Consider the following 27,567-nt stretch of genomic DNA (forward strand, 5'->3'; position numbering starts at 1 on the left):
TACCCATCTTGTTTACAACATGACCAAGAAACTGTACTTCATCAGACCAAAATTCACACTTGGAAAGCTTAGCATAGAGTTGCTCAGTTCGAAGCTTTTGCAACACCAACCGAAGATGTTGCTCATGCTCGGCCTTGGTCTTAGAATACACCAGAACATCATCGATAAACACGATCACAAATCGGTCCAAGAAAGGCCTACACACCCGATTCATTAGATCCATGAAAACGGCGGGCGCGTTGGTTAAACCGAAGGACATGACCAAGAATTCAAAATGGCCATAACGAGTTCGAAAGGCAGTTTTAGGAATATCCTCTTCGCGGATACGCAACTGGTGATAGCCAGAACGGAGATCGATCTTGGAAAAACAAGAGGCACCTTGGAGTTGATCAAAGAGGTCGTCAATACGCGGTAAGGGATACCGGTTCTTAATGGTGAGCTTGTTCAGCTCGCGGTAATCAATACACATGCGAAACGATCCGTCCTTCTTTTTAACGAAAAACACCGGAGCACCCCAGGGCGAAGAGCTAGGGCGAATGAATCCTTTATCGGTCAACTCTTGAAGTTGACTTGCTAATTCTTGCATCTCAGCGGGTGCAAGACGATAAGGAGATTTGGCTACGGGGGAAGCACCAGGGACAAGATCAATACGAAACTCGACTTCCCGAACGGGAGGTAAACCAGAAAGATCATCGGGAAAGACTTCAGGAAAGTCACGCACGATAGGGATTTCACAAAGTTTCTTCTTTCCTTCATCGGGTTTGACCACATGGGCTAAGAATGCGATATATTTCTTCCGCAAGAGTCTTCGGGTTTCAGCGCAAGACATTAGTTTAAGACCGTTAGACGGTTTCTCGCCGTAGATATGCAGATCACCATTTTCTCGAGGAATGCGAATCATCTTCTTGGCGCAAATTACTTCAGCGCGGTTTTGCGAGAGCCAATCCATACCAATAATAACATCAAAACTTCCAAGAGGCATGGGGATGAGGTCGATCAGAAAATCGTTTTCGTTAAGGTTAAGCGTGCAATCCTTGATTACGGAGTTTATTAAAATAGTTTCACCATTAGCCAATTCAACTGAAAAGTTTTCGCTTAAGTTCACGCGCGGTCGCGCAAGTTTCTGCTCCAATGCGCGAGAAATAAAACTTCTATCGGCGCCAGTATCAAAGAGTATAGATGCATAATGTCCGTTAAGTAAAAATGTACCATTAACCACGTCATTATTCGCTTGCGCTTGGTGCGCGGTTATGTTAAAAGCTCGTCCGCGTGCCACTTGGTTCGAAATTTGGTTAACCGGATTCGCTTGCGTAATTTGAACTTGCAGTCTGGGGCACGCGTTCCGGAAATGACTGGGATCACCGCAGTTATAGCATGACCTGGGTCGTGGATTAGGGTATGTTGGTTGTGGGTTCTGCAGGTAGGCTGGTGGTGTTTGCGCAGTTGGGTTGGCGGAAGGGACTCTACAGTACTCAGCAGAGTGGCCAATGCGGCCACATCGGTTACATTGTCGACACGGGACTTGGGTTGGATGGTGAAGTCTACAGGTTGGGCAAAACGGTTGGTTTCCTGTGTAGGGTTTCTTAGTTGGCGGGACAGGGAGTGCGGGATTGGTTAAAGCATAGTTATGGACTACAGGTGGTGTTGGGTAGGGTGACAGTGGGTTAGGAGCGTATACTGGAGGTTGGTAGGCGGGTTGCTGGACAATGGGCGGGTTGGTAAGCGCATAGGCTTTGCGCCTGCGCTTGAGGTTGTTACGGTTTGAGGGTTCTGGTTTGGTTTCTAATGGTTCTGGGACAGTCTTGGTGGGTTTGGTCTTCTCAGATCCCCGCAGGAACAGGGTTCCTGCTCTGACATGGTTGTCGCTGAGCACAGCGGCCAACTCGATGGCGTCAGAGAGGGTTACTGGGTTCCTGGCCCATACAGAATCTTGAATTTCCATGGGGAGACCCCCAAGGAACTTCTCGATGGCTCGGCGGGAAGGGGTAACTAGGTGTGGGACAAGCAAGCTTAATTCATGGAAGCGCGTCGCGTACTCGCGCGCTTCACCACTGTACTGTTTAAGATTCCAAAATTCTTCCTCCATGCGCTTTACTTCGTTGGGAGGGCAGAATTCTCGCGTCAGGAGATCCTTAAATTCCTCCCAGAGCATGCTAGAAGCAGCTTCTGCGCCACACGCATGAGCTACTCCGTTCCACCAAGTAAGCGCCCTTGATTCCAGGACACTAGAGGCATATAAGGTTCGTCGGTCTGGAGGGCATTGGGTATGCAGGAAAGTGTTTTCAATTTTCTCGAGCCACTGGAGCATTACGGTGGCTCCTTCAAGTCCGGTGAATTTCGGAGGGTTACCCGCATTGAAGGATTTAATATTGTATCCGGAGGGGTTGGTATTAGTTTGGTTTAAGGCTTGGGCTATTGCGGCGGCCATTTCCTAGGAACGTTGCTGCCTTCGTCTGCGCGAGGCTTCTCTCCTCTGATGACGGCGAGATAGCGGAGGCATTCTATAAAAGTTTTAATTTTTTGTTAACATCTTGGTTTTAGCGCAAAATATATCCTTGCAAACTTGTTTCGCGAAGTTAGATACTATCAAATGTTTGAAGTAAAAATAAAATGAATTTTAAATGCAGACTTAGTACAGGTAACAAATTCGAATTGAAAATCGACAATTCATGCATCACCATGACTTTCCGAGTTCTCAATTTAAAATACGCGGGTAAACGAGTATTGAAGATTGACAATTCATGTATCACCATGACTTTTCAAATCTTCAATATAAATTATACAAGTAAACGAACATTGGAGGTCGACAATTCATGTATCACCATGACTTTTCAACCTTCAATGTAAAAACATAAAGTAATGGGAATCGAAAGTCAACTATTCATGTATTACCATGACTTTTTGGATTTTCAATCCCCCACAAACGAATATGTAAATAAAGAAACAAATCGGAATTAACAATAAAATTCGAAAGATCGCGGAAAACATAAAATCATACGCTGCGTATGCGCAAGCATATTTATAAATAACGAGTAATTAACAATTAGCGCGCAAACATGAGATATTTCTCATGCGCAAAAAGGGACTCTTAGGTATTCTAGGTCGTTACGTCTAACCACCTATCCTAAAGTCACAGAGCTCTGATACCAATCTGTAACACCCCGACCGACGGCGGATTATACATCGGGGCGCCACGTATTGTTTCATTACTCGTGACACTATTTGGTGTCAATATTTATTAATACACATTTATCGCGCACGCGCAACGCAATCACAAGATAACATAAATCAATATATTATAATTCAAAATAGTCAAATAACATAAACTTGTCTTGTTACATTTTAATCTAGGTCCAAAATAAAGCAAACATCCTATGTGTCCTCAAGCTCCAAATGCAGCTACTGCGAACCTGAACATGTGTTAAAATAAAACGTCAACACTTGCGTGTCGGTGAGAAATCAAGTTTAATACATATAAATAGATAACAATAACTGCGCGCAACATGTGTAAATCTGGTGTTTAACAAGGGTGTAATCAGATTGTGATCAAGCCTAAATAGATCATAGCTCATAGTTCAATCCGTGCTCCCAATTGAGCACAAAAACAAGAAATCATCTGTGCACGTGTAAACAAAAGAAAACCGTAAACGATAGGTCTCCCGTGTTCATCTAATGGATCCATGAAAACTTCGGAATAGGCCGAACAAAGCGGTTAATGATTCACACATACAAATAAACAGCCAAGTAAACGTCCCTACACATGGGATACTGCGCGACGAAAGTTCATAAACAAGTTTAAGACTCAAGTTTGTACGAACACATGAACATCCCAAAACGTTAACAATAAAAAGGGATTAGGTACGAGATTACTCACATGTAAACGGTGCGTTGAAAGCTAAAGCAAGAACCAACTTTTAAACAAGCACAAGTTAACCTATAAATAAGAGTTTATTGGTTTATCGATTGGTTTTAAGTCTTGAATAAATGTAACCATTAGTAATATGTATCTTAAACAAATTATTATATATATATATTACCGGAAATGCAGGGAGGACAGAGGAGGAAACGGAGGCAAAGAGAGGAGAAGCGGCTGAGGAACAACGGCAGAGAGCAAGGAGAAGGAAATTAAGTGTTTGTGTGTGTAGTGTTTAAGTATAAAGAAAGTAGCATTATATATAGGAAAACCCTAGGGAACACAAGCCCTAGAAAAGAGGAACACATCTCAATAAATCAAGCAAAAGATCTCAAAAAGCAAAAGATCAGAAAAGTAAAAGATATCAAAAGATATGGTAGCTGCAGGGGACAAGGGAAAAAGGCTGACAGGAACAGAATAAAGCAAAGGAGGTGTCAGGTAAAGGTTCTGGAAAAGCAGATCTCAAAAGATAATGTCAGTCACTTTTTCTGCCAACCAATAGGGTTGGTGCGCATGCTGCGCCGAAAGTGGCTTTTCAGACATAAGGCAGGTTAGGTCAACAGCACAGAAGATAAGATATCACAAAAGCAAACAGGCTGGATAAAACAGAAGAAAAGACTTGAGGTCTAGCGCGAGAAGACTACGCGCGAGAAGGCTAAGGCGCGCCGCGGGAAGAATTACATTTCTTAGCGCGCCGCGGGAGGAACTACAATTCCTAGCGCGCCGCGGGAAGAACTATAATTCTTCGCGCGTCGTGGGAAGAACTACGATTCCTTAGCGCGCTGCGAGAAGAACTACAGTTCTTAGCGCGTCGCGGGAAGAACTACCGTTCTTAGCGCGCTGCGAGAAGAACTACAGTTCTTAGCGCGCTGCGAGAACAGTTCGCCTCGCGAATCGCAGGAACAGCCGGTCTTTACGCAGGCTTCCTTGTAAAGAGTCTGGCGCGTGAAGCCGCGCAGACATCCTTAGGCGGGAAGAACCAAAGGACAAACAAAGAGTTAAGAGAAAAAGGGGTTCAAGGCTTAAGGGTTAAGCAGAGGGGCGGGACGGCAACAAGAGAGAGAAAGGGCGAGATGGCGACAAGAGAGAAAAAGGCGGGACGGCGACAAGAAAGAGAAAGAGGGAGGCGGGAAGAAATTAATACTATTATTATTATTATTATTAAGTAATATAAAAATATATATATAATTTATTTAATGTTAAATTTACAAAGATTAATAATCAAATTTTAAATCATAAAAAGAATCGGATTCGAAAACGGGTACCTGGGTCGGGTCGGATAGGGCAGTTGTCACAGGTGTCTTCTTGCTTGTTCCTAAAAACCCATCTTGTATCTAGAGCTTTCTTTCCTTCCGGCAATTTAACCAACCTCCATACCTTCAACTTTTCAAACTGATTCAGTTCTTCATGCATAACATCAACCCAACTAGGTTCTTGAAGGGCCATCTCAACATTCTTTGGTTCGATTTGAGATATGAAACAAGAGAACATGCAACTGTTTATGTGTCCGGTCTGACTTCTGGTGGACACACCCACTTCAATGGGTCCTATGACGTTCTCAATCGGGTGATTCTTTTGAATTCTTGAAGGAATTGAATGATCAGAAACATCATTGTTAGGTTGATGATTTGTTACATTCTCCCCGGAGTCAGTAAGAGGGTTTTTCCATCCCGACGTTGCTGTACTGTGAGAGTACGAGGTGCCGACAACGTATTCATCTGGAATGGTATCCGGAAACAATGTACTTCCGAATATCTGACGAACGAAACTCTCCCCCTCAACATCGGCAGTATTCTCAGACGAAATTGGTTGTGAATGATCGGTCTCTGAAGATTGGATAGGCTGACTATCTGATGTGGTCGAGGCACTAGTCATCTCAATAACCTCATCATCCAGTAACGGAGAAAAATAAGACAATGATTGAGAGTTTTCTTGAGCAATTATCACTGTGGAACCACCTTGAGATTTTGGATTGACGATAGGAAATACATTGAAGGGCTTGAAAAGTTCATTGTAGTCGAATAACCAGTCAGGACCGACACGGGCGTCAGTCTCATTTTCTTCTAACCAACGAACTTCATAAGATTCTATAATCTGCTTAGTTGACTTGTTGTAGACCCGATATGTTGTATTTCCCCCATATCCAACGAAGTAACATTCATCAGCTGCGGCTCCAAACTTTGGATTTGATTCTAGAATTAGTAAGGTGCACGGACACCCGAATGTTTTGAAATGTTCGACAGTGGGTGAATGACCATAAACAATCTCATACGGAGTTTTCATCTTGGACTTATTGACTATCACCCGATTCTGAACATAACAAGCCGTATTGATGGCTTCTGCCCAGAAAAACAGCGGCAGTTTGGAGTCACATAACATTGTTCATGCAGCTTCAATTAGAGTTCTGTTTCTTCTTTCAGCGACACCATTTTGTTGAGGCGTCCGCGGAGCACTGTACTGACGAAGCACCCCCTTTTCTGAGCAGAAATGATTCAGAAGTGCATTCTTGAATTCCGTTCCATTATCACAACGGATTCCTTTCAGCTTAAGGTTCAGTCGATTTTCCATTAACACCACAAACTTTTTGATCATATCTGCAGTTTCACTCTTATTTGACAAGAAAAATACCCAGGTAAAACGTGAATAGTCATCAGTAATAACAAGACAAGAAGAGCTACGAGACAAACTTAGAACATGGACAGGTTCGAAGAGGTCCATATGAAGCAATTGAAAAACAGATGAGATGGAATTAATTAATTTAGGCTTATGAGATTTTCGATGATGTTTTCCCAAAGCACAAGCCACACATTTTTCAACAGTCACAAAATCTTTGATAGGTAAGCCACACACTAAGTTGTTTTTAGCAAGACGATTAAGATTTTTAATATTAGCATGACCAAGCCGACGATGCCAAAGCATCGCATTATGTTCCGACACTTTTGAAAACAAACATGTAATTTTGTCGGGAACATTTTGGTTCATGTCGATCACATAAGCATTATCCTTTCGTTGTGATCGAACAAGAATCCATTCTTCTGGTATGATTATACCAGGTTTCAGAATTAAGCACTCCTTTTTGGTAAAATGAGTTGAAAAATCTTTGTCACAAATTTGCGACACGCTTAAAAGATTGTGCTTCAATTATGGAACAAAATTAACATTTTCAAACTTCAACACACCGTTACTTACAGTACCCTTTTGAGTGATTTTTCCTTTCTCTCATCCCGCAAAGGACACATACCCACCATTGAATGTTTGAATGTCGTGTAGTTGGGTGATGTCTCCTGTCATGTGCCTGGAACAGCCACTATCAACATACCAAGGTCTGATGATATTACTCCATAGCTGTCCCTGCAGAAAACGCGGGATTAGTTAGTTTTTGGTACCCATTCCATACTTACACTGGGTGACCCTGACTCATCAACTTTTGTCACAGACTGCCATGTCAAATCCTTTTGATCATCGAAAATAGAATGATTAGATGCTTTCGCTGGAGACTTAGGCAACCATTTTTGTCTGGAAGATTTGGAATTATAAGTACGAATGGTTGTCATGATCTCCGGTGCCTTAGACGTGGAATTATTAGATGAAGCCGTTTTCTTCTCCTGTTTAGGTCTAGTGTTAGTGTTTATATGTGATTTTGAACTTGAAACACCTTTATTAACCCTTCCTTTGATCATGTCGGGTTTGGTCTGATGAGGACTAAACCTGCCAGATTTGTTTCGATTCCAATCATTGTCAAAGGAACTAGCCGTATGATGTCTAAACCCTTGCCTATATGCATTATGAGGCACATATAGCATATTCCTTTGATAAAATCCGTAGTATGGAATGTACGGACGATGTGGACAATTTCTGGAAATATGACCAGGAGTGCCACAGTTAAAACATGTATGACTTTTTATGAAAAATTCACTCTGGGTAGCTCCTTGTCTGGACTGGTTGTGTGGACCAGTCTGTTTAGATTTGCGAGAATACACATTTTGCTTTTTGAACTTATCACCTTGTTTGTCATTAGAGCATCCCTCCTTGACAAACTTAGGTGCAACATATTTTTTATGATGTTTTTGAAATTTTGTTTTTATTAGAAATCACATTATCAGAATTTAAGGTTTCAACCGAATCAATCACACAAGTATCCTTGCTCTTTAAAACAGAGCCTCACACAAACAGTCGGATTAACAGAATTCAAAACAGAAGGTTTTAAAGAAACATTAGAAATAGAATTATTGTCAAAATAAAAATAAGGGTCATCATCCTCATCAGTCCACTCATTCACAATTATTTTTTCTGCACATGAAGTATATACGTTAGAATCGTTCGTCTTTAAAATAGACGAACCAGTATCAGTAGAGCTGGTTCCATCACCTTTGTCTTGTTTACCATACTTCATATCCTTTATCTTTTCTTCATGTTCTTTAGTAACAGGAGTAGGGACATAATTGTGATTGTATGGTGGAGGGACTTGGCTGAAACCTATCCCCTCCCCTTCATTTTCTTTCCACCATTGTTGGTTTTCAATCATGGAGTTGACTACTTTACTGGAACTTTCGAATTTTTTAAAATTAAATTCTGCCTTTTCAAACTTACTCGTTAGATTTAGAATTTCTAACTTGGAAGCTTCCAGTTTAGCAGTTAACTCAACAATTTCTTGTTTGGCATCACGGTGGTGACAGCTTTTTATGCTAAAATCATATTTAAGTTTCTTAATGTCCTTGTTCAAAGACTCAATATTGTCTAAGAATCCCTTTTCATTTTTCTTAAGTTTGAAACTTTCTGATTTTATTCTTTCCATATCTCTACTTAAACTGTCATTATGAAGTTATACATTTCTATTTTCTCACCACAATTTAAAGAGCATGGTTGAAAACGTACCTCAGACGAATCTGGAGAAGTGAATGCCATGTATGCAAACTGGAGCTCCTTGACCTTCTCCTCGGTAGTATTTTCTTCTTCCGAGTCTTCAACAGTTGCGAAATTTGCAGTCTGGTTTCTAATGTTTAGCGCAACCATCTGACCTTCCCAAGAGAACGTTTGAGCAACCATACTTCTTTCACCATTTCCCGAACTCCCTCCAGTTTCACCCCGAGCATTTCCAGCTGGAACCAAGGCCCTTTCGGTGTTTCCATCTTTAGCCGAATTGGTGCACTCCCGAGCAAAATGACCCGGCTCATGACAGTTGTAACATCTGAGAGTTTCCTTGTTAAAACCCACTTTTTGATTATTAGGCATGTTCCAGTTATTTCTACCCGTCCTTTTGGTAAACTTCTTAGCACGGAAAACCACCATGGCAATTTGCCACGAGATGTCCATTTCTTCAACGTCATCAAGATGAATCTGATCAAATTCAGTAGCAGCCATGGGTTGGACCAAATCTCCGGCTAGGAACGCATGGTAACAATTCATAAATCCTACCATTAACGCAATATTCTCTTGAGTTTCTTTTGGTATGATGGGAACCTGGCTGGAGTTCTGACTAGGAGTGGTCTTTCCAGAATCATTTGTAGATTGACCAGACTTAGTGAAAAATACTGGGGCTGAGTTGGGTGATTTGGATAACGATGATTGGCCAAAGGTAGATGAGAACATCTGAAAGTTTCCCTGTGGTGGTTGTTGAGTGGGCTTGAACAAAGAGAAACTATCTTGATACATGAGGGCACTGTTTGACGCAACGTTATATCCAGCAGCACTATAAGAACTAGCATTATTTATTGCCTGTTGTTTATCATCCATATCACAGGCTTTAATAGTAGCAATCATCTCAGTTATGCTCATTCTATTAAGATCTTTAGTCTTTTTGATAACTGCAACATTCATGTCCCAATTCTTTGGCAGAGAATTCATCACCTTGTTGTTAATTTCTGAGGTTTGCAGAAAGATTCCTGCAGATCTCATTTTAGTTACGAGAGATATAAACCTTTGAAGTTGGGATTCCAATGTCTCTCCCAAGACATGATTGAACATATTAGACTTTTGTCGCAACAGATCTTGACGACTTCTCTTCATATCCTCATTTCCTTCATAAACCTCTATCAGTGCTGCCCACAATTCCTTAACTGTTCGGAGTTCTCTAAACTGAAGAGCAATCTCGGGTGCAAGTGCCATGGTTAGAGTTGAGAGAGCCTTTTCATCTTCTTCAACCTTAGCAAAGTCATCATCATCATAGTCAACAACCGGCTTTACAAGAACCTTGTTCGAATTTTCCTTTTGATAAGTAATCACTTGGGGTCCCCTCACAATGCTTCTCCAAATTTTCGCATCTTTCATTTTGACATAGTGTTCGAAGCGGAATTTCCATTCACTAAACCCCTCGTGGGACAATAAACGAGGTATGCGAGTAGTAGTGCCCATGATGGAATCAAGCTCTTGGTGAAGAGACGAGTTGATTGAATTGTTGCCATTAGTTAATTGTGCCATTCAAAATTGTTACTGATTAAAATTGTACTTTGGTCCAGTTGAAATTAAGTCCAATAAGACAAGCCCAAGTCAACAGACTGGGCAGATAACAAGGAAATTTTAGCCGAGAACTAAGGTGTGAACTCAAAATCTTTGACCGAAACTCCCTTTGACCAATTGTTGACCGAAAACTCCCTTTGACCGAGAACTCAAATTCGTTGACCGAGAACTACCCTTTGTTGACCAAATCAAGTGACCGAGAACCGCAAATGTTGACACGATCTTTTGACCGAAATCTCTGATTTGGGCAAGATGTGGCCGAAAACTAAGCAAGCCGAGAACTAGGTTTATTGACCAAATCTTTTGACCAAAATAAATTGAAACCGAAAACCACAATCTTTCCAGTTATCTTGTAACAAACTTTCGTAAATTAAGGAATGATGATATGTTTCCAAGTCAATCCAATATTTACCCAAAAATAGCTCAGCCTTCTCTTCCGATCAACTGTTTGCCGGAAAAGCTCCTACACCACCAAAAAAAACAAAACGATCTTAAATCAGTTGATATCACAATAACGAGCTTGAATTCGTCAAAGGCTCTGATACCAATTGTAAGTCCCGAATCTGGATCACTACAATATGATATCAACTAAACGAGTATTAGTGCGGAATACTAACACTCGGTGATTCAAGAACACAAATAAGAACAATAATAGTAACACGGAACTGCTTCAAAACACACGTATATTATTGAATACGTCGGGTGCTTAAGCACTTACAATACTTGATAATAATGAGAATGAACCACCATAACCCTATACATCACATCTCTATATATAGGGATAACAACCAAAGACCGGCTCACACACCAAAAAGCCCACCGAGAACACAAAGGTGTTCTCGGTTTACATGTGCACCCAAAACCCAAGCCCAAATAACTAGTACTAATTACAATCAAGCTCAAACCACAAAACTAGGCCCAACACATCAGGAAACTAATACTTTCTTGTCACGTATCATTATATGTCAGATAGATACCGTCTGAAAAATGGTAATATTTTCATCTCCCGGAAGCGTGGATAACAAACGTTTGCTAATTTCTTGAAAGACCTCATCTTTTGGTGCAAGTACAACTCATTCACTAAAGAATTCTATATTTTTGAAAATTTCAATAATAGAAGGATACACAAAGTCAATTTGTCATCTGATTAACACTGTGTTAATGTCTAACATTTGTATTCCAAAGATAAAAATTTGTCTTACCTACCTGAAAACCAAAACATGTAGTCTAGTGTTTATATTTTTTTGAATTTTTAAGATGATGAACTTAACATAAATGATGAGTTGATTAAATAATCAATTAAAAAAAGAAGTTGTAAATAGTTACATTTTAAACCAACCCGTGACCGAAACTCATTCTAATCATAAACTGTTTTGACCTGAACCATGTTTGATACCTTAACCAGTTAAAGAAACCGATTCGTTTAAATTAACATAAAAACTGAGAATACTTTAATAGTGAATTTGTCTTTTAAGGGTTTGAAAGAAACTTTGTAATTTAGTAAGCAATCGTATATATTTAATAAGTAAAAGTTTATTGAAATTTTAAATTTAAGTAACCTTGACTCTTCATCTAATAATATCATTTATTATAAAACCTTAATATTAATTAACTAATATATAATATATTTAAAACCTTAATTTTTACAATCATTATTCAAAATCAACGTGAAAATTGGTTGCTTATAAAAACCTAATATTAATAACTAATACAATAAATTATATAAAAAAAATAACATATTTATGCTAGTATTTAATTTTTAAATTAAGAAAAAAATATTAAAAGGAAAAAATGAAAGATTAAAAAGAAAAAAAAATGAAATACAAAACTATTAATAAGAAAGAGAAATGCATTTAATATGAGAGGAATGAGGGAAAATTTGATGAGGAATATTTTAGTGATAACATGTGACATTAAAAAACTTTATTTATTATATAGTATAGATTTGTTTCTATTTAATTGGGTAATACATTTCTTTGATTTGGAATTAAAGAATCTTCATTAATTTATCATTCCATTATTGACTATTGTACGTGGTTAATTCAATCATAACCATTTTTTTGTTTATCAAGAAAACAAGTTTAGTTGGTTTTAGTGTTGGGATGAATGCATGGCCGGCTCTACAATATTGGACGGCTAAATCGAAATTAGATTTTGTGGCTCTTTTATGACAATTGAAAGGAAAAAAAATGTTTATTACACGTCTCAAACTCATGATTTACAACTTTTAAGCAACAATCAAGTTACCACATAACCAATACATAACTTTATATTCTCTTTGCTCATTATAATATATCTATATACAATTTTTTTTTATATTTTATTTGAAAGCCTTAATTAATTGTGAGCCTAAACCCCTTGTTTGGTTTCGCTAGCCCATGAGTCGGCCTAGATGGACGTGAGACGAACTGAATTAGCTTATGACCAGATCGAGATCAAAATTTAGAGTGTCTAGAGACCAAAGATCAGGTCATATCAATTCAACCTAAGTAGATTTAGGTCAAATCATGTTCAACTCAAACAATTTAGGGGGTGTTTGGGGTTGCTTATTGTCACCAACTTATTAACCTTTTAAAAACTTATTAAGTTGTTTGGGGTTACTTATGTTGTGAAATGATAAGTTAATAAGTCACAATGTTGTGACTTATTAACAACTTTGGGGGGTGGGGGGACGTCATGAGGTAAAATAAGGAATCTCAAATAGCCCCTTAACCTGGTGGATTTAAAAAAGGGAATATATCATATAATAGTAACCAACTTTCAAAAGTGTTCCAATTAGGTTACTCAAGCATATTTTTCTCAAATCGAGTCACTAAATCTTCAAATTGAGTTTCACCGATTTTTTGTGCGTCAAGAAAGAAATGGAGGATAAGATGTGGGGGTCGGAATTTGCAATATATATAGTTAAAATTAAGAAATTTAATATAACATTAATTATATTAAAATTCAAAAATAAAAAATAAAATCCACATCGCCACTCAACGTCAACATAAAAAAAAGATAAAAAGATTTATTATGTGAAACAAAAAAAAAAGAAAAACGCAAAAAAAAACATGTTAAAACCTTTAAATTATTAAAAAATGAAAGTTTAGTGACTTAATTGAAACACTTTTTAAAGTTAAGTGACGTAATAGAAACACTTTCGAAACTTTGTTACTATTCTATGAAATTGCCCCCTTAAAAAATGCTAAAAGATTGGATCCATTAAAGCAAAAACATTGCTTGTTCTAAAGTTTAAGAAATAGAAGTTCACAAAGAAAAGAATATGACGAGTATAAAACATGTGATAGTTTAATGAATTTCATTACTCAACTCTTCAATAAGCGTAGTATAAAACATGTAACATGCATCTAATCAGGTGTTATAAGTGATCACATAGTTATATCCGCTCCACGACAGTTTTATAGAATCCTTATTATTTCAAAACGTTAGCGTTAAACATTGTAAAAATATGTCAAAATTAAATGAAAAGAAGAGCAAATATTACTATAGATTTAAAAGGAACTTGTATAAGTTTCAAGTTGGTGCATATACAACACTTTGGCAAGTATATTTATAGTCGTTATAGGGAAAAAAATGAGACTCTCAAAGTCCAAAACTAGCAGCTTATGCAACTGTTGTAGTTATTGAGGATGTTAAAAACTTAAAATAGTACCGTGATATACAAGAATAAGACAAAATACTTGGAAAATAAAAAATAAATAAAAACTTTAGCCTTAGAGTCGTGATGAGGTTTGTACTAAAAAAGATTAGGCCGAACATGATCTAGACAGTTTTCATGTCGAGTACAGTGGTCCCAAACTCTAAGCGGATTTTAACTTTAGTTCGTCTAAGTTTGATTTGGAAGCGACAAATAGATGCATCTTAAATACCATGATAATAACTTATTTTGACCTAACATGACTGAGATTCATTTGGATTGGCCAATCCTTTTTTACCCATCTCGTGCTAGGATTAATGATTTGCTCACCTCTACACCAAAGTAGGTTAAGTAATTTGATTTTGCATGGTGTAATGTTTGGTGTAGCAAAAATCATCATGTCATTCTATTTGAGTAAATATACCAAAAGGGTTAGTCGTTTAGTGGTTTTAAGGTGCAAAAAGATAGTTATGATCAAGTGGTTGAGAGTCCTAGTACTAGAGTGGACAAAATGTGAAGATTGATGAGGAAATGGAGAGTTTATGTGATTTAGCCTATCTAAAAAAATAAACGATAATAGATAATACCTTATGGTGTTTCCTGTATTCTATAAACTTATCAAAATTTCGTAATTAACCTGAGCCGAAAGAGAGCCCAATAAATTCCAGCATGACCTCATAAGTCATGCCCAATATAGCTATGCTATAATGTAATAGAGCATGTATCCGTACATATTTTTATGACACCCTAGACCAAACTTATAACATGAAGATGCATGTTTGTTAAATGTAAAAGATCGTCTTATTACACATAACAGTTTTGTTAAAATATATAATGTTAATTCAATATCAAACACATATATTTCTTATAAATTTTTCTCCTCTCCTGATAATTATTTTTTATATTTTTCATGTTGTTATTGGGCTTGCAGTAAATGTTGGAATTGAAAATGGAATTGGGCTTGGAGCTAGTTAATGGGCTTGGATCAAATGGTTGGGCTTTAAGTTGCTGATATGTTTGAGTGATCTCGGACTCTCAGTATATATGGAGTGTTTTGTTGCAGCTTTCATTATATATAGGTCGAGATACTATACAATAATGCCTTAACGTACGATATAGATACGCGAAACGCTTAAAGGCAAAAAACAAAAATGCTCAAAGGCAAAAATACTAAAATGCTCAAAACGCTAAAACGCTCAGCCAAAAAACTAAAACGCTCAAAAACGGTTTCGTGAAAAAAAGTTAAAAATTGATCGATTAACGATCCAAAACTGTTTATTTCGGTGAACCAATGTGAACCAATGATTAAATTGATATATATTGACAATTTCGAGATCTTACGATGTGTTTCATGAAATATAAGTATTCTTGAATTCTTGTACGTTAAAAAATTATTGTATTGTATCTTTTCTCTCTCTCTCTCTCTCTCTATATATATATATATTATATATAGAGAGAGAGTCATCTTTGTGCTTGGGTTCTCCATCAAGAACCAATTTCGATCTCAACTTGTCACTTTTTTTAGATATTGACAATGAAATATTTGAGTTATGTTGTCAGTTCGGATCTCGAGCCTACCCGGATTTTCGTTTCATTGTGTGTTACACCAGAGATTTCTGCTCTTACGGCGGCACACCGATTGTCTAGTGGCAGCACAACGACTGTATAATGGCAGTGTAAGCCGACGATATGGTTTCCCAGGAAACGTCCAAGCCAAACTCTGAAACCAACGTGAGCCCGTTAAGACAATATAGTCAGACCATAATAAGACAACCGGGCTCTCCAAACTAGAAAGTAAGGTAGCCTAAACACAAATGGAAAGTTACGGTTCTAAAAAAACAAACAAAATAATTAGGCCTATAACTATATTTTTGGGCCATAAATTATTTTTCAGCCCAAAATGTTCAAACTCAAATGAAAAACAGAAACCGAACCAAATTTACAAAAACCAAAAAATTATGATAAAACAGTTTTAAAATTTCAAAAACAAAAGTTTCGATTAACACAAACTGAACCTTCCACACCTAGGGCTGACAATTTATACATGAGACACGAATATACAACACGTACATACATGACTTTAACAGGTTTCGTGTAATAAACAGGTAGACATGAATTTACTTGTTAGGTAAAATACTTGTTTACATGTTAGGTATATGTTAAGTAACTGGCTAGATTTATATATATATATATATATATATATATATATATATATATATATATATATAAGTTATCATAAACCCTAAATTCCTAAAACATTCATACTCTTTGTTTCTCAGCCATCACCACTCACGAGATTCCCTCTTCGGCCATCAGTGTCGCCTCTGAACTTTGGCCCCGCAGCCGCCGGTGCTTCCTCCGGTCGTCACAGCTTGCTTCCTCATCATTAACCATACTTAGTAAGTTAAGGATCATGGATATATGCTTTATTTTAATACTTTTATGAACTTTTGACGACTTTGTTTCGCTAAACAGATTGTCAAATATGTGTTATTAAACAACTCTTATCATGTTTTACCATGAATACCAGGTAGTAACATGTTCATGTTCGTATTTGGGATACACATACACGATAAGTTTTCATGTCTTGTACATGTATACACATTTCGTGTTTGTGTCTTATCGAGTATTTACAATATCCTATACACACTCTTATTAAACTAAATTTAAAAAAAAAACTTGACAAAACCCACTTTCTCCTCACCTTGGAAAACAAAACCCTAAAACTGTAGACCACACCCAAATAAAACAAAACCTCAACCTGCTTCTCGCAAGCTTCCATGGAGGATTCGGATCATCAATCGAATCAATCTGGAGCAGTAATTGGTTCTAACTAAGACCTTTTAACCGAGATCCTTATTCGGCTCCCTGTTACCTCCATCTTTCGTTTCAAATCCGTATGTAAACACTGGCGATCGCTTTTGACTCACACACGCTTCACCCACCGCTATGATAATATTAATAATAATAATAATAATAACCTTTCTAAATCTCGTGGTCTTTTTGCTGGCGATTTATATGTTCCTTATGATGTTGAAGACCGAAGCCTTCCTCCTTTCTACTTTAATCGTTCCGATGTCAGAATCGAGCAATCTTGTAACGGTTTATTACTTTGTTCTTCCATTAATATTAACGGTGCTCGTGAATATTATGTTTTCAATCCCACCACCAAGCAACTCGCATTCATCCCACCAGTTCCCTTTGGCCATACTCGTTTTATGGCTCTGGCGTTTCATCAAACACATTGTGTGCACTACAAAGTTGTTTCTGTTTGTCCTTTAGAGCCTCATGAAAACATGTTTCAGATTCAACTCTACTCGTCTGATACCGGGAAATGGAAGGTATGCGTCGAATCTTTCTCTGTGCCAAGACCCATCTTCCACCGCACGGTTTACTGGAATGGAGCCGTTTATTGGCCTCCCTATTATGGAACCAGAAATTACTTCTATTTTAAAATAGACGTTGAACAGTTGCTAACGTTTCCCGTACCGAAGGGGTTGGTGGATGATGAAGTATTAATGTATTTCGGGGAATCGAGAGGACATCTGCATTTAATATTACGCACGAAACGTGCAGAAAACAGTTTAGTTGTGTACGAGATGTTGATGGATCGTTCGGGGTGGTTTGTCAAGTATCGAATACAACTTGATGAGCTTCAGGTTGCTTTGTCGGAGATGGTCAATCTAGGTGGCTATAATTTTGAAATTGTTGATGTGGTTAGAGGTAAAGAAGAAGAAGATACATTCTTGGTGTTGTCATCTAACGGGAAGATGATAAGGTACAATGTTCACAAAAAGAGTTTTAAGGAGTTATATAGGTGCGACAACTACAACTTGCATCTCTCAAGTTTCCATCGTTACATCGAAACCTTGTCTTCTTTGTAGAAGACACGTAGGTTTGTTTATGTTTTTTTGTTAAGTTGTTGGAATGCATTTTAAAATATTAGTTTATATCTGGTACTAAGTTGATGATCAAACTGGAAGGTTTAGCAAAGTTTTGCGTTTGTTGAAAACTTTGTTTATGGAGAAATGGATGTTTATTTACTTGCAAGTTTATATTTTGGCTAAATTGGAATGTGTGTTAGTTTGCTTATGCGGCTATGTTTATTAGAACTTGCTATTTGTTTATTAGTTTGTGTTCTTGCTGTGCAAGAAAAAGAAAAGTCTAATTATTGATTTTCATACAAACAATATGCACATTGTTGTAACCAAATTTGGTGGTCTTTTGTTCTAGAATTCATAGACCATTAAGGATGTAAATATGATGACTGATGAGCAAGAATCTGAAAGGTTCTGTCGTTTAGTGGTTTTAAGGTGTAAAGAGATAGTTATGATCAAGTGGTTGAGAGTCCTAGTACTAGAGTGGACAAAATGTGAAGATTGATGAGGAAATTGAGAATTTATGTGATTTAGCCTATCTAAAAAAATAATCGATAATACATAATGCCTTAGGGTTCCTGTAATCTATAAACTTTATCAAAATTCCGTAATTAACCTGAGCTGAAAGAGAGCCCAATGAATTCCAGCATGGCCTCATGGGTCATGCCCAATATAGCTATGCTATAATAGAATAGAACATGTATCCGTACGTATTTTTATGACACCCTAGAACAAACTTATAACATGAAGATGCATGTTGGTTAAATATAAAAGATCATTTTATTAGACATGACATGTTTTGTTAAAATATATAATGTTAATTCAATATCAAACACATATATTTTTTATAAATTTTTCTCCTCTCAAGATAATTATTTTTTATATTTTTCATGTTGTTATTGGGCTTAATCGGTTTTCATGTAAAAAAGTTAAAAATTGATCGATTAACGATCCAAAACTGCTTATTTCGGTGAACCAATGATTAATTGGATATATGTTGACGATTTCGAGAGATTGTGATGTGATTTCATGGATCGATTTCATGAAATATAAGTATTCTTATATTCTTGTACGTTAAGCAATTATTGAATTACATCTTTTATCTCTCTCTCTATATATATATACACACACACAACGAACGACATATGTTGTTATTGACACAAAAATTGTCTTTGATCTTCTCTCTTGGGAGTCATCTTTGTGCTTGGGTTCTCGCTAGAACCAAGTTCGATATCACCTTGTGTCACCTTTTGTATATATTGACAATGAAATATTTGAGTTAGGTCTTGCGATGTTGTCAATTCGGATCCCGAGCCAACACGGGTTTTTGTTTCACTGTGTGTTTCACCAGAAATTTCTACTCTTGTGGCGGCACAACGACTGTCTAGTGGCATCACAACGACTGTATAATGGTAGTGACAGCTGACGGTATGGTTTCCCAGGGAATGCCTAAGCCAAATTCTGAAACCAACGTGAATCCGGTTGAGACAATATAGTCGGACCAAAATAAGACAACTGGGCTCTACAAACTAGAAAGTAAGGTGGCCTAAACATAAAAAGAAAGTTGCGGTTGTAAAAAAAGAAACAAAATAATTAGGCCTATAACTATATTGTTGGGCCACAAAAATTATTTTTCGGTTCAAAATGTTCAAACCCAAATGAAAAACAGAAACTGAACCAAATTTACAAAAACCCAAAATCATAATAAAACAATTTTAAAATTTCAAAAGGAGAAGTTTCGATTAACACAAACTGAACTGTCCACACCTAGGACAGATAATTTATACACGAGACATGAATACAAGACACGTACATACATGACTTTAACATGTTTCGTGTACTAAACAGGTATACACAAATTTACCTAACAGGTAAAATACTTGTTTACATGTTAAGTATCTGACTAGATTTTTATAACTATATATATATATATATATATATATATATATATATATATAAGTTATCCTAAAAATTTTAAAACTTTCTCACTCTTTTTTTCTCAGCTGCACCACTCACGACATTCCCTCTTCAGCCATCAGTTCCTCCTCTTAATTCCGACCATCAATGTCGTCTCACCGCAGCCGCCAGTGCTTCCTCTATTCGTCACATATTGCCGCCTCATTGTTAGCCTACTTAGCAAGTTAAACATCATGGATATATGCTTTATTTTCAGACTTCTATGAACTTTCGACGACTTTGTTTTACTAAACAGGTTGTCAAATATGTGTTTATAAACTGCTCTTATCGTGTATACAAGGTAGTAGCAGGCTCGTGTTCGTGTTTGGGGTATATGTACACTATAGGTTTTCGTGCCGTGTACATGTATACACATTTCGTTTTCGTGCCTTATCGTGTACGTGTATATACGATATGTCAGATTTATCCGTCTCCTTATTAAACTAAAATAAAAAAATAAATAAATAAATAAATTTGACAAAACCCAGTTACTAACAAAACCCTAAAACTGCATGCCACCACACCCAAATTAAACAAAACCCCAACCTGCTTCTCGCAAAGCTTCCATGGAGGATTCTGATATTCAATCGACTCATTCTAGAGCAGTAATCGGTTCCAACGAAGACCTTTTAACCGAGATCCTTATCCGTCTTCCTGTTACCTCCATCCTTCGTTTCAAATCCGTATCTAAGCGATCGATTTTGACTCACACACGCTTCACCCACCGGTATGATAATATTAATAATAATAACTTTTCTAAATCTGGTGGTCTATTTGCTGGAAATATATATGTTCCCTTTGATGTTGAAAACCGAAGCCCTCCTCCTTTTCGTATTCTTGGTTTCTACTTTAATCGTTCCAATGTCAGAATCGAGCAATCTTGTAACGGTTTATTACTTTGTTCTACTGTTCACAATGGTGTGAGTGAATATTATGTTTTCAATCCCACCACCAAGAAACTCGCATTTATCCCACCGCTCCCGAACCTCGTCCGGTCTATGGCTCTCGTCTGGTCTATGGCTCTGGCATTTCATCCAACACAGTGTGTGCACTACAAAGTTGTTTGTGTTCGTCAGTTACCAACCGGTGGTGGCTTGTTTCAGATTCAAATCTACTCGTCTGATACGAGGAAATGGAAGATTTCTATCGAATCTTTCTCTGCACCAAAATCCATCTTCCTCCGCCCGGTTTACTGGAATAGAGCCATTTATTGGCCTCCCTATTATGGAACCAGAGATTACTTCTATTTTAAAATAGATGTTGAACAGTTGCTAACATTTCCCGTACCGGAGGAGTTGGTGGATGACGAAGTATTAATGTATTTCGGGGAATCCAGAGGTCATCTACATTCAATATTACCCACGAAACGTGTAGAAAATAGTTTAGTTGTGTATGAGATGTTGATGGATTGTTCGGGGTGGTTTGTCAAGTATCAAGTACAACTTGATAAGCTTCTGACTGCTTTCCCGACCCCGGTCTACCAATACAGTTATAATTTTGATGTCGTTGATGTGGTTGATGTGGTTAGAGGTAAAGAAGAAGAAGATGCATTCTTGGTGGTGTCGTGTAAGTAGAAGATGATAAGGTACAATGTTCATGACAAGAGTTTTAAGAAGTTTTATAGTAAAAGGTCATCCTTGGGTTCAGCCTCAAGATTTTATTGTTACATCGAAGCCTTGTCTTCTTTCTAAAAGACTGTTCGCTAGCTTTGTTTATGTTTTTCCGATAATAAGTTGTTTGAATGTGTGTTTATATATGGCTTAATTAGGTTTGTGCTTTTGTTCTTGGTGTAGGAACTTTTGTTTGGATTGCTTATTAGAACATTTTATCAAATAATTTATTTTTATACAACAATATGCACATGTTAGTTATCAGATTGTTTGGTTCTAGAATCCATAGACTATCAAACAACTAAGCAACGGATTCTTTGTATGTCAAACCAATCTAAGTTCTAAACATGTTTACCTCTATCCAATGTGATATCCGGAGACTTGAGTTTGAATGTTTTGAGCGGGAGTTAAATGACGTTTGATCATCGAGTAGTTCCGGGTGGGATACATAGATCACCACCTGATCTACTCGTTGGGCAGCGCAATTGAATTCCAGTTATTTTGGCTAGATTTAAGATTGCAGTGAGTCTGTATTCCTCAATAAAGAATAAACAAATAACTGAACTACTGCATGCTATATGGTATTCTGATAAGTATTAACTAAACTTCTTGAAACAAATGAAAATAATTAAGAAATAAAATGAAACATGTAATTACAAACGCAGTATTAGTTAGTTGTGAAAATTATCTGATCAAGTGGAGTTCACGTGGATCAGGTTGACCCGTGAACTTGACCCATTAGTATTTGGATCCCGCTCAACGGCTACTAAATTTAAATTCCCACTCGTATGGTAATCAGTGCTATCACAATGTTGACTCGCTTAAGTTTTCTCATAATCAAAAGTAGCAGTTTTTAAATTGTATATCATGTTCTTGATGTGGGCAGTGGGATTATGGGTTAAAACAGGGAATATAGCTTTGTTTGTTGAACCTTGTTTACTTTTTCAATTAGTCGAAGTGGACGAAAAACAGGTCAGATTAGATGGGTTTAGCCTCAAGAATGGCACTGTACTACTTTAATGGAAAAGTGGCAACACATTAGGAGATCATTTCGCCATTTCGGACACAAGCACTAACCACATAGTCGTACGACATCAATGGGGGCGAAGCTACTGGGCATTTATCTACCTATCGGGTCGTTCATGCTATTTTAAGTTAATCAGTGACAAAAATGTGTTAATAAGTTGGGATTACTTCATAAAATAGTTTCAAGCACCAAACTAGTAAAGTTATAATCATGTATAACTTTATTCTTCTATTATTAAGTAGTTTCAAGCACCAAAATATCATCAAAAGGTTTAATCTTATTACCTTTTTATAATATCCTTGTATGTGAAGTCCATGCATCCATGCCGACAATTTTTTTTAAACAACGTTCTTTTGTGAGTTTTTTTTTCTTCAGTATATATAATATATAACTCATACTAAACTCATGTTTGTTTATATCTCGTTTAGGCATCAATTAATACCCGAATAATCGCTAGTCGGTACCACACTGACTAGTTGTCAGTTAATTGTTTTTTTGATCAAAATTGAAATGGTATATATATATATATAAAACATGATTAAATACATTTTATTCTTAACATGAAAACGGTGAGAACCAATTTGTTGTTATGATTAGGTTTATTTTTATAGGTGTTTGCTGCTATTTTTTGTTCGTATTTGCTAATTTCCGATTATAAAACGTTATAAGTATTTGCTGTTTTATATTTTGTTGTTATTATTAAATGTTTTCCTTTGCTGTTATAACTATTTGTTGGTATATGCTGTTATCATTTTGTTCTTGATTTTGATTCTTTTGTTGTAATTTTTAGGTTCTTTTCTTTGTTATTATAAGTCATTGTTTATGTAGATTGGTATTATAGTTGATATTGTTTTTTATGTTCTCATTTTTTATTAAATTGGCATTATTTTCTACGTTCTCATGTTAAGATCAAAATGTACATGAACCTTCCTATATACATATATATACGTGTATATCTAAAAATTTATATATATATTTTAATCCGATTAATCATTAGTCCCTCTCCCGCCACACTATTAGCATCTACCGAATTCTGTAACACTTTATACTTATAACTTTTACATATTTATAAAAGAAAGTTATTAATATTAATAATAAAAAAGAGTAAAAACGTTTTACTTTTTCGTTATTAATAGGACTAACAAAAGAAAGTTTTAACTTTCTGTCGTTCACATTGTTTGACCTCTTAAAAAAAATATTATGTGCATGTACCATATCGACTTTAACGCCTACATATTCATATTATTGTTTATGAATATGAATTTTGATTAAATCCTATGCAAACAATTGCATAATAATATAATACCACTTTGTATGAACGGTGATACTTTCATTTGCATAGAACAATGATTTTGTTTTTGTGTTTAAGCCACCGCACAATCTCGGTTTTCCTACTCTAGTCAGACTGTAGTAATACTTACAAGTTTATATCAATTTTTGCATTCGTATTCATACAAAAATTTTAACATTTGTATATTTGTGTATATATAAATATTTAGGCCGTTCCTTGTCACTTAACGGTGGTGAGCGTTAATCACCACATCGGAAGCCACCGTCGCATCCCCATATCCCCCCCCCCCCTCTTAACGCCAGTTCTCTTGTTAACCCATTACCGCTCGCGCCATTAACGCCACTTACCACTCCTCCGGCATAGTGTTTAACGCTACCAACCCTGCAAAAGCGATGTCACATCGGCTCCCACGTGGGTTTAACGCTGGTAGAGTTAAACAACAACGAACACCCTTATAAAACATTATACCAGTTTTTTAAAGATTTTTATTTTCCATGTATTTTTTTAGTTTACATACGATCTTTTTCATATTAACTTTGCTCTTTATTTTTCTTTCTTTTAATACTTAGGGGGTGTTTGGGATTCCTTATTTTTACCTCCTTATAACTTATCAACTTTTGTAAGTTAAAATAGTGTTTGGGTAATGTGATTTTTTTAAGTTTTCAAAGAAGGAAAAAGGAGTTTTGATAAGTTAGAAAAGTGTAACTTATCAAAAACTCCTTATTTTAGTCAAAAGGAGGTGTAAATAAGGAATCCCAAACATGGCCTAATACACCACCACTAAACACCACTGCCCGACAGCGTACACCACCCACTACGACCAAACACTACCAACCACCATTCACATTTCACAACCACATATGAAACAACATCCTAAAAAGTAACGATTTGATATTATAAATAACAAAATTAAGCCCATGCTGAATTGCTGATGTTTTATGGTGGCATATTAAGAAAACATAAATTGTTGTTTTATAGCCTAAGCATAAAACTAATTAAATCTTAAATAAATACGGATACACTTTTTTAGAAAAGAAAAATGAATTAAATTAAAGAGCATTTAGTTTATCTTGAAATGATTCAAGCTTATCTTTTAAACTGAATTTCAACGGGCTAACTAGCGTTAATACTGTTAATTTGATAAACCACGCGTTTTTACTATCATTTTCGCTATTAAAACCAATCATGCTACTAACTTTCTTTATGCATTACTAGCTTTTATCCCCTTGTATTACGGGGATTGTTTTACATTTTTCGTTTATAATATTTATATATTTTTTTGGATTTTAATTTTATTTAAAGTTAATAATATATTTAGAGTTTGATGATGAAATGATTTTATAAATAAATGTGATGTTATAACCCGTTTAAAAGCTATCTGGGTTTGGTGAGACCCATGAACCGCTTATTTTTTTACTATAAAATTGTTTCTTAATTATAAATAACATACTTATTTAAAAAAATTGGATATTAAATTTTAATATGTCTCTATTTTTATAGGATTTTCATATCAAATATTTAGTAAGATTAATTTATAATTTAATAAGGTGTTATAACTCGTTTAAGGGCTATCTGGGTTTGATGAGACTAGCTCAAACCCGTGAATCTGGATCAAACGCATGAAAAACTTCCATTTACAAGTAAAACAATTTTATAGCTTAAGAAGAAGTGGATAGCAACCAAAGAGTCTTTGAAAATTTCGTTTATATTAAGATTAAGATTTGGAAAATAAGTGAAATATTATTAAATTTAAGAAACCACATACCACGCATTGTGACAGAACTAGAACTTTTGTATTGTGAGGTCAGCCATAAGGTATTATTCTCTAGTGGCTAAATTAGAGAGTCCTAATTCTGTTTTTTTTTTCTAGAAACATATTAACTGTATATATATAAATCAAATAAATTCGCATGGCACCAACTATGGTCGTGCCAATCAAACTATAACTTTATACAACTGGCACCAATTGTGTTCCTGTTTTATAGATACAATTTAGTTATCATAGGCACATACTAATGGTGATGGTGTAATCCCTTAAGTTTAAGTTTATGATTATACTAGTTTGAGGTTCATGTATTACACGAGCAGTTTTTGAAAATATAATATTTAATAAATAATCTGTATACGAGAAACAATAAACTCTTTAAACATTATTAATACATTCGTTGTACAATAGTCTTTAAAACAATTTTAATGTAAAATATAATTATAAATATTAAATGTCTGAAAAAAGATAATTATAAATTTTAAGAATTGTAACTATTATTTTACTATTATAAATTTGTTAATAATGGTGAGGTTTAATGTAAGAGTGACAAGTGGCAAAACTTGTAGCATTTTATTAGAGAGTATAGATAGATGTTCGAAGTCTGTTGTATATGATAGTTTATTAATACTAACTAGGATAATCAAGTAGATGAGGTATTATTAAAGAAACTAATATGTAACCCGTCCCATCAGGGTATGAACAGATCTGAGATTAGTTTTGAACCTTTTCATGGGCTTAAGATTTCTAAATACCCGATTACCTTACCCATTTACCCAATTATATACCTGACATATTTTTCTTATATATGTATTTTAAATATTGGTTAATTGTAGACTTTATGATTATGAGATGAATGTGTCTGTAAGATTTTACTTGAATTATTAGGTATAGCGATTATTATCATTAGCCATTTATTTTAGCCTTTAAATATCATTAGTAATTGACATACCATGTTCAAATATTAGGATGCTAATATTTTAATTTAATCTATGACCTAATGGTCTAGTAGTATGGTGTCCACTCTTTCAAAATAAAGGTTATGGGTTAAGGGGATCTTAGGTGGAAAAGAAATTCTTAACTTATTTTACTTTTAACGTCTTTTAATCCTTAAAGGGATGATGTTACACTGTTAACCTTTGTCAAATCATCTTTAACAACATATGCGTTAAGGTACACAAATTATGACTATTATTAATTTTTTACCTTTCAGAAAAGGTTAAACTACCGTATAAATTATCTATACTATATATAATACACCAAATAAGGGTAAATTAAGACACTAGATTTTAAAGGATTTACAATTGCTTAAGCACATGGTACAACTATAAAGAGGGGTATAGTAGTCATTCTAACACTAAATTTAACGTTTCTTTTATAATTCTTCAAATTATTTAGAACATTGCCCCCTCAACTTTAATCACCATTTGAAAGTTTAAAGAATAGTTAAAACTTTGATCCCCCATCTTTTAACTATATATTATTTATAATTTCACTTTTAACCCAAATTCCCTCACGATTTTTAAACGGTCATAACTTTTTCATACGCTAATATTTTTTTTAAAAAAATATTCACCATAAAAACGAGCATTTAATTCTCTTTAATTTGAGTATGATATTGTCATAGTTTGTTTTCAGTTAAAAAAATAACATCTTACGTATATGCGTTTGTGGTCCGGTTTTGATGGTTTTAAACTAAGCCGTGAGCCAAGCCGTTTTTTGTCATCGAAAACTGAAACCAAATCGTTGAAAATTAAAACCCAACAAAAACAAACCATTAACAATGGTTAGATTTCGGTTTCATTTGTACTTCGCTATTAAATTGAGTTTAAAATAATAATTCTTAATCCACGGTTTCAAATGTAACGATAAGCACCCAAAATCTCTTACTTGATTATTAAGGCCTGTATTTCTCGCTGCATCGCGCGGACACACGTCTAGTAATTTTTGTATGCATTAAATCTTGGTTAAAAGTAGTTACTATTTAAGATTAATAAATCCCAAACCTACAATTTTCAAAACTACATTCTC

At 35.7% G+C, this 27,567-nt stretch overlaps 1 protein-coding gene and 1 pseudogene across 2 annotated transcripts; both read left to right on the plus strand.

Annotated features, from left to right (window-relative positions):
- Positions 1-16,789: 16,789 nt before the first annotated feature.
- On the plus strand, positions 16,790-21,746 carry LOC143623242 (F-box protein At5g07610-like; annotated as a pseudogene). The gene is made up of 2 exons (XR_013151857.1): positions 16,790-17,900; positions 21,538-21,746. The product of XR_013151857.1 is annotated as an F-box protein At5g07610-like (transcript).
- LOC143623139 (F-box protein At5g07610-like) lies at positions 20,842-21,417 on the plus strand. The gene has a single exon (XM_077094113.1). The coding sequence runs from the start codon at positions 20,842-20,844 to the stop codon at positions 21,415-21,417; it is 576 nt and encodes a 191-aa protein (XP_076950228.1).
- Positions 21,747-27,567: the final 5,821 nt, after the last annotated feature.

The sequence above is a fragment of the Bidens hawaiensis genome, unplaced genomic scaffold, assembly GCF_021521415.1.
Source record: "Bidens hawaiensis isolate Kalapana, Puna unplaced genomic scaffold, B.hawaiensis_p1.1 tig00003356_1, whole genome shotgun sequence".
Taxonomy (NCBI): Eukaryota; Viridiplantae; Streptophyta; class Magnoliopsida; order Asterales; family Asteraceae; genus Bidens; species Bidens hawaiensis.

Excerpts from the sequence above, each read along its gene's own strand:
- LOC143623139 (XM_077094113.1), top strand. The coding sequence starts at position 20,842 with ATGGCTCTCGTCTGGTCTATGGCTCTGGCATTTCATCCAACACAGTGT.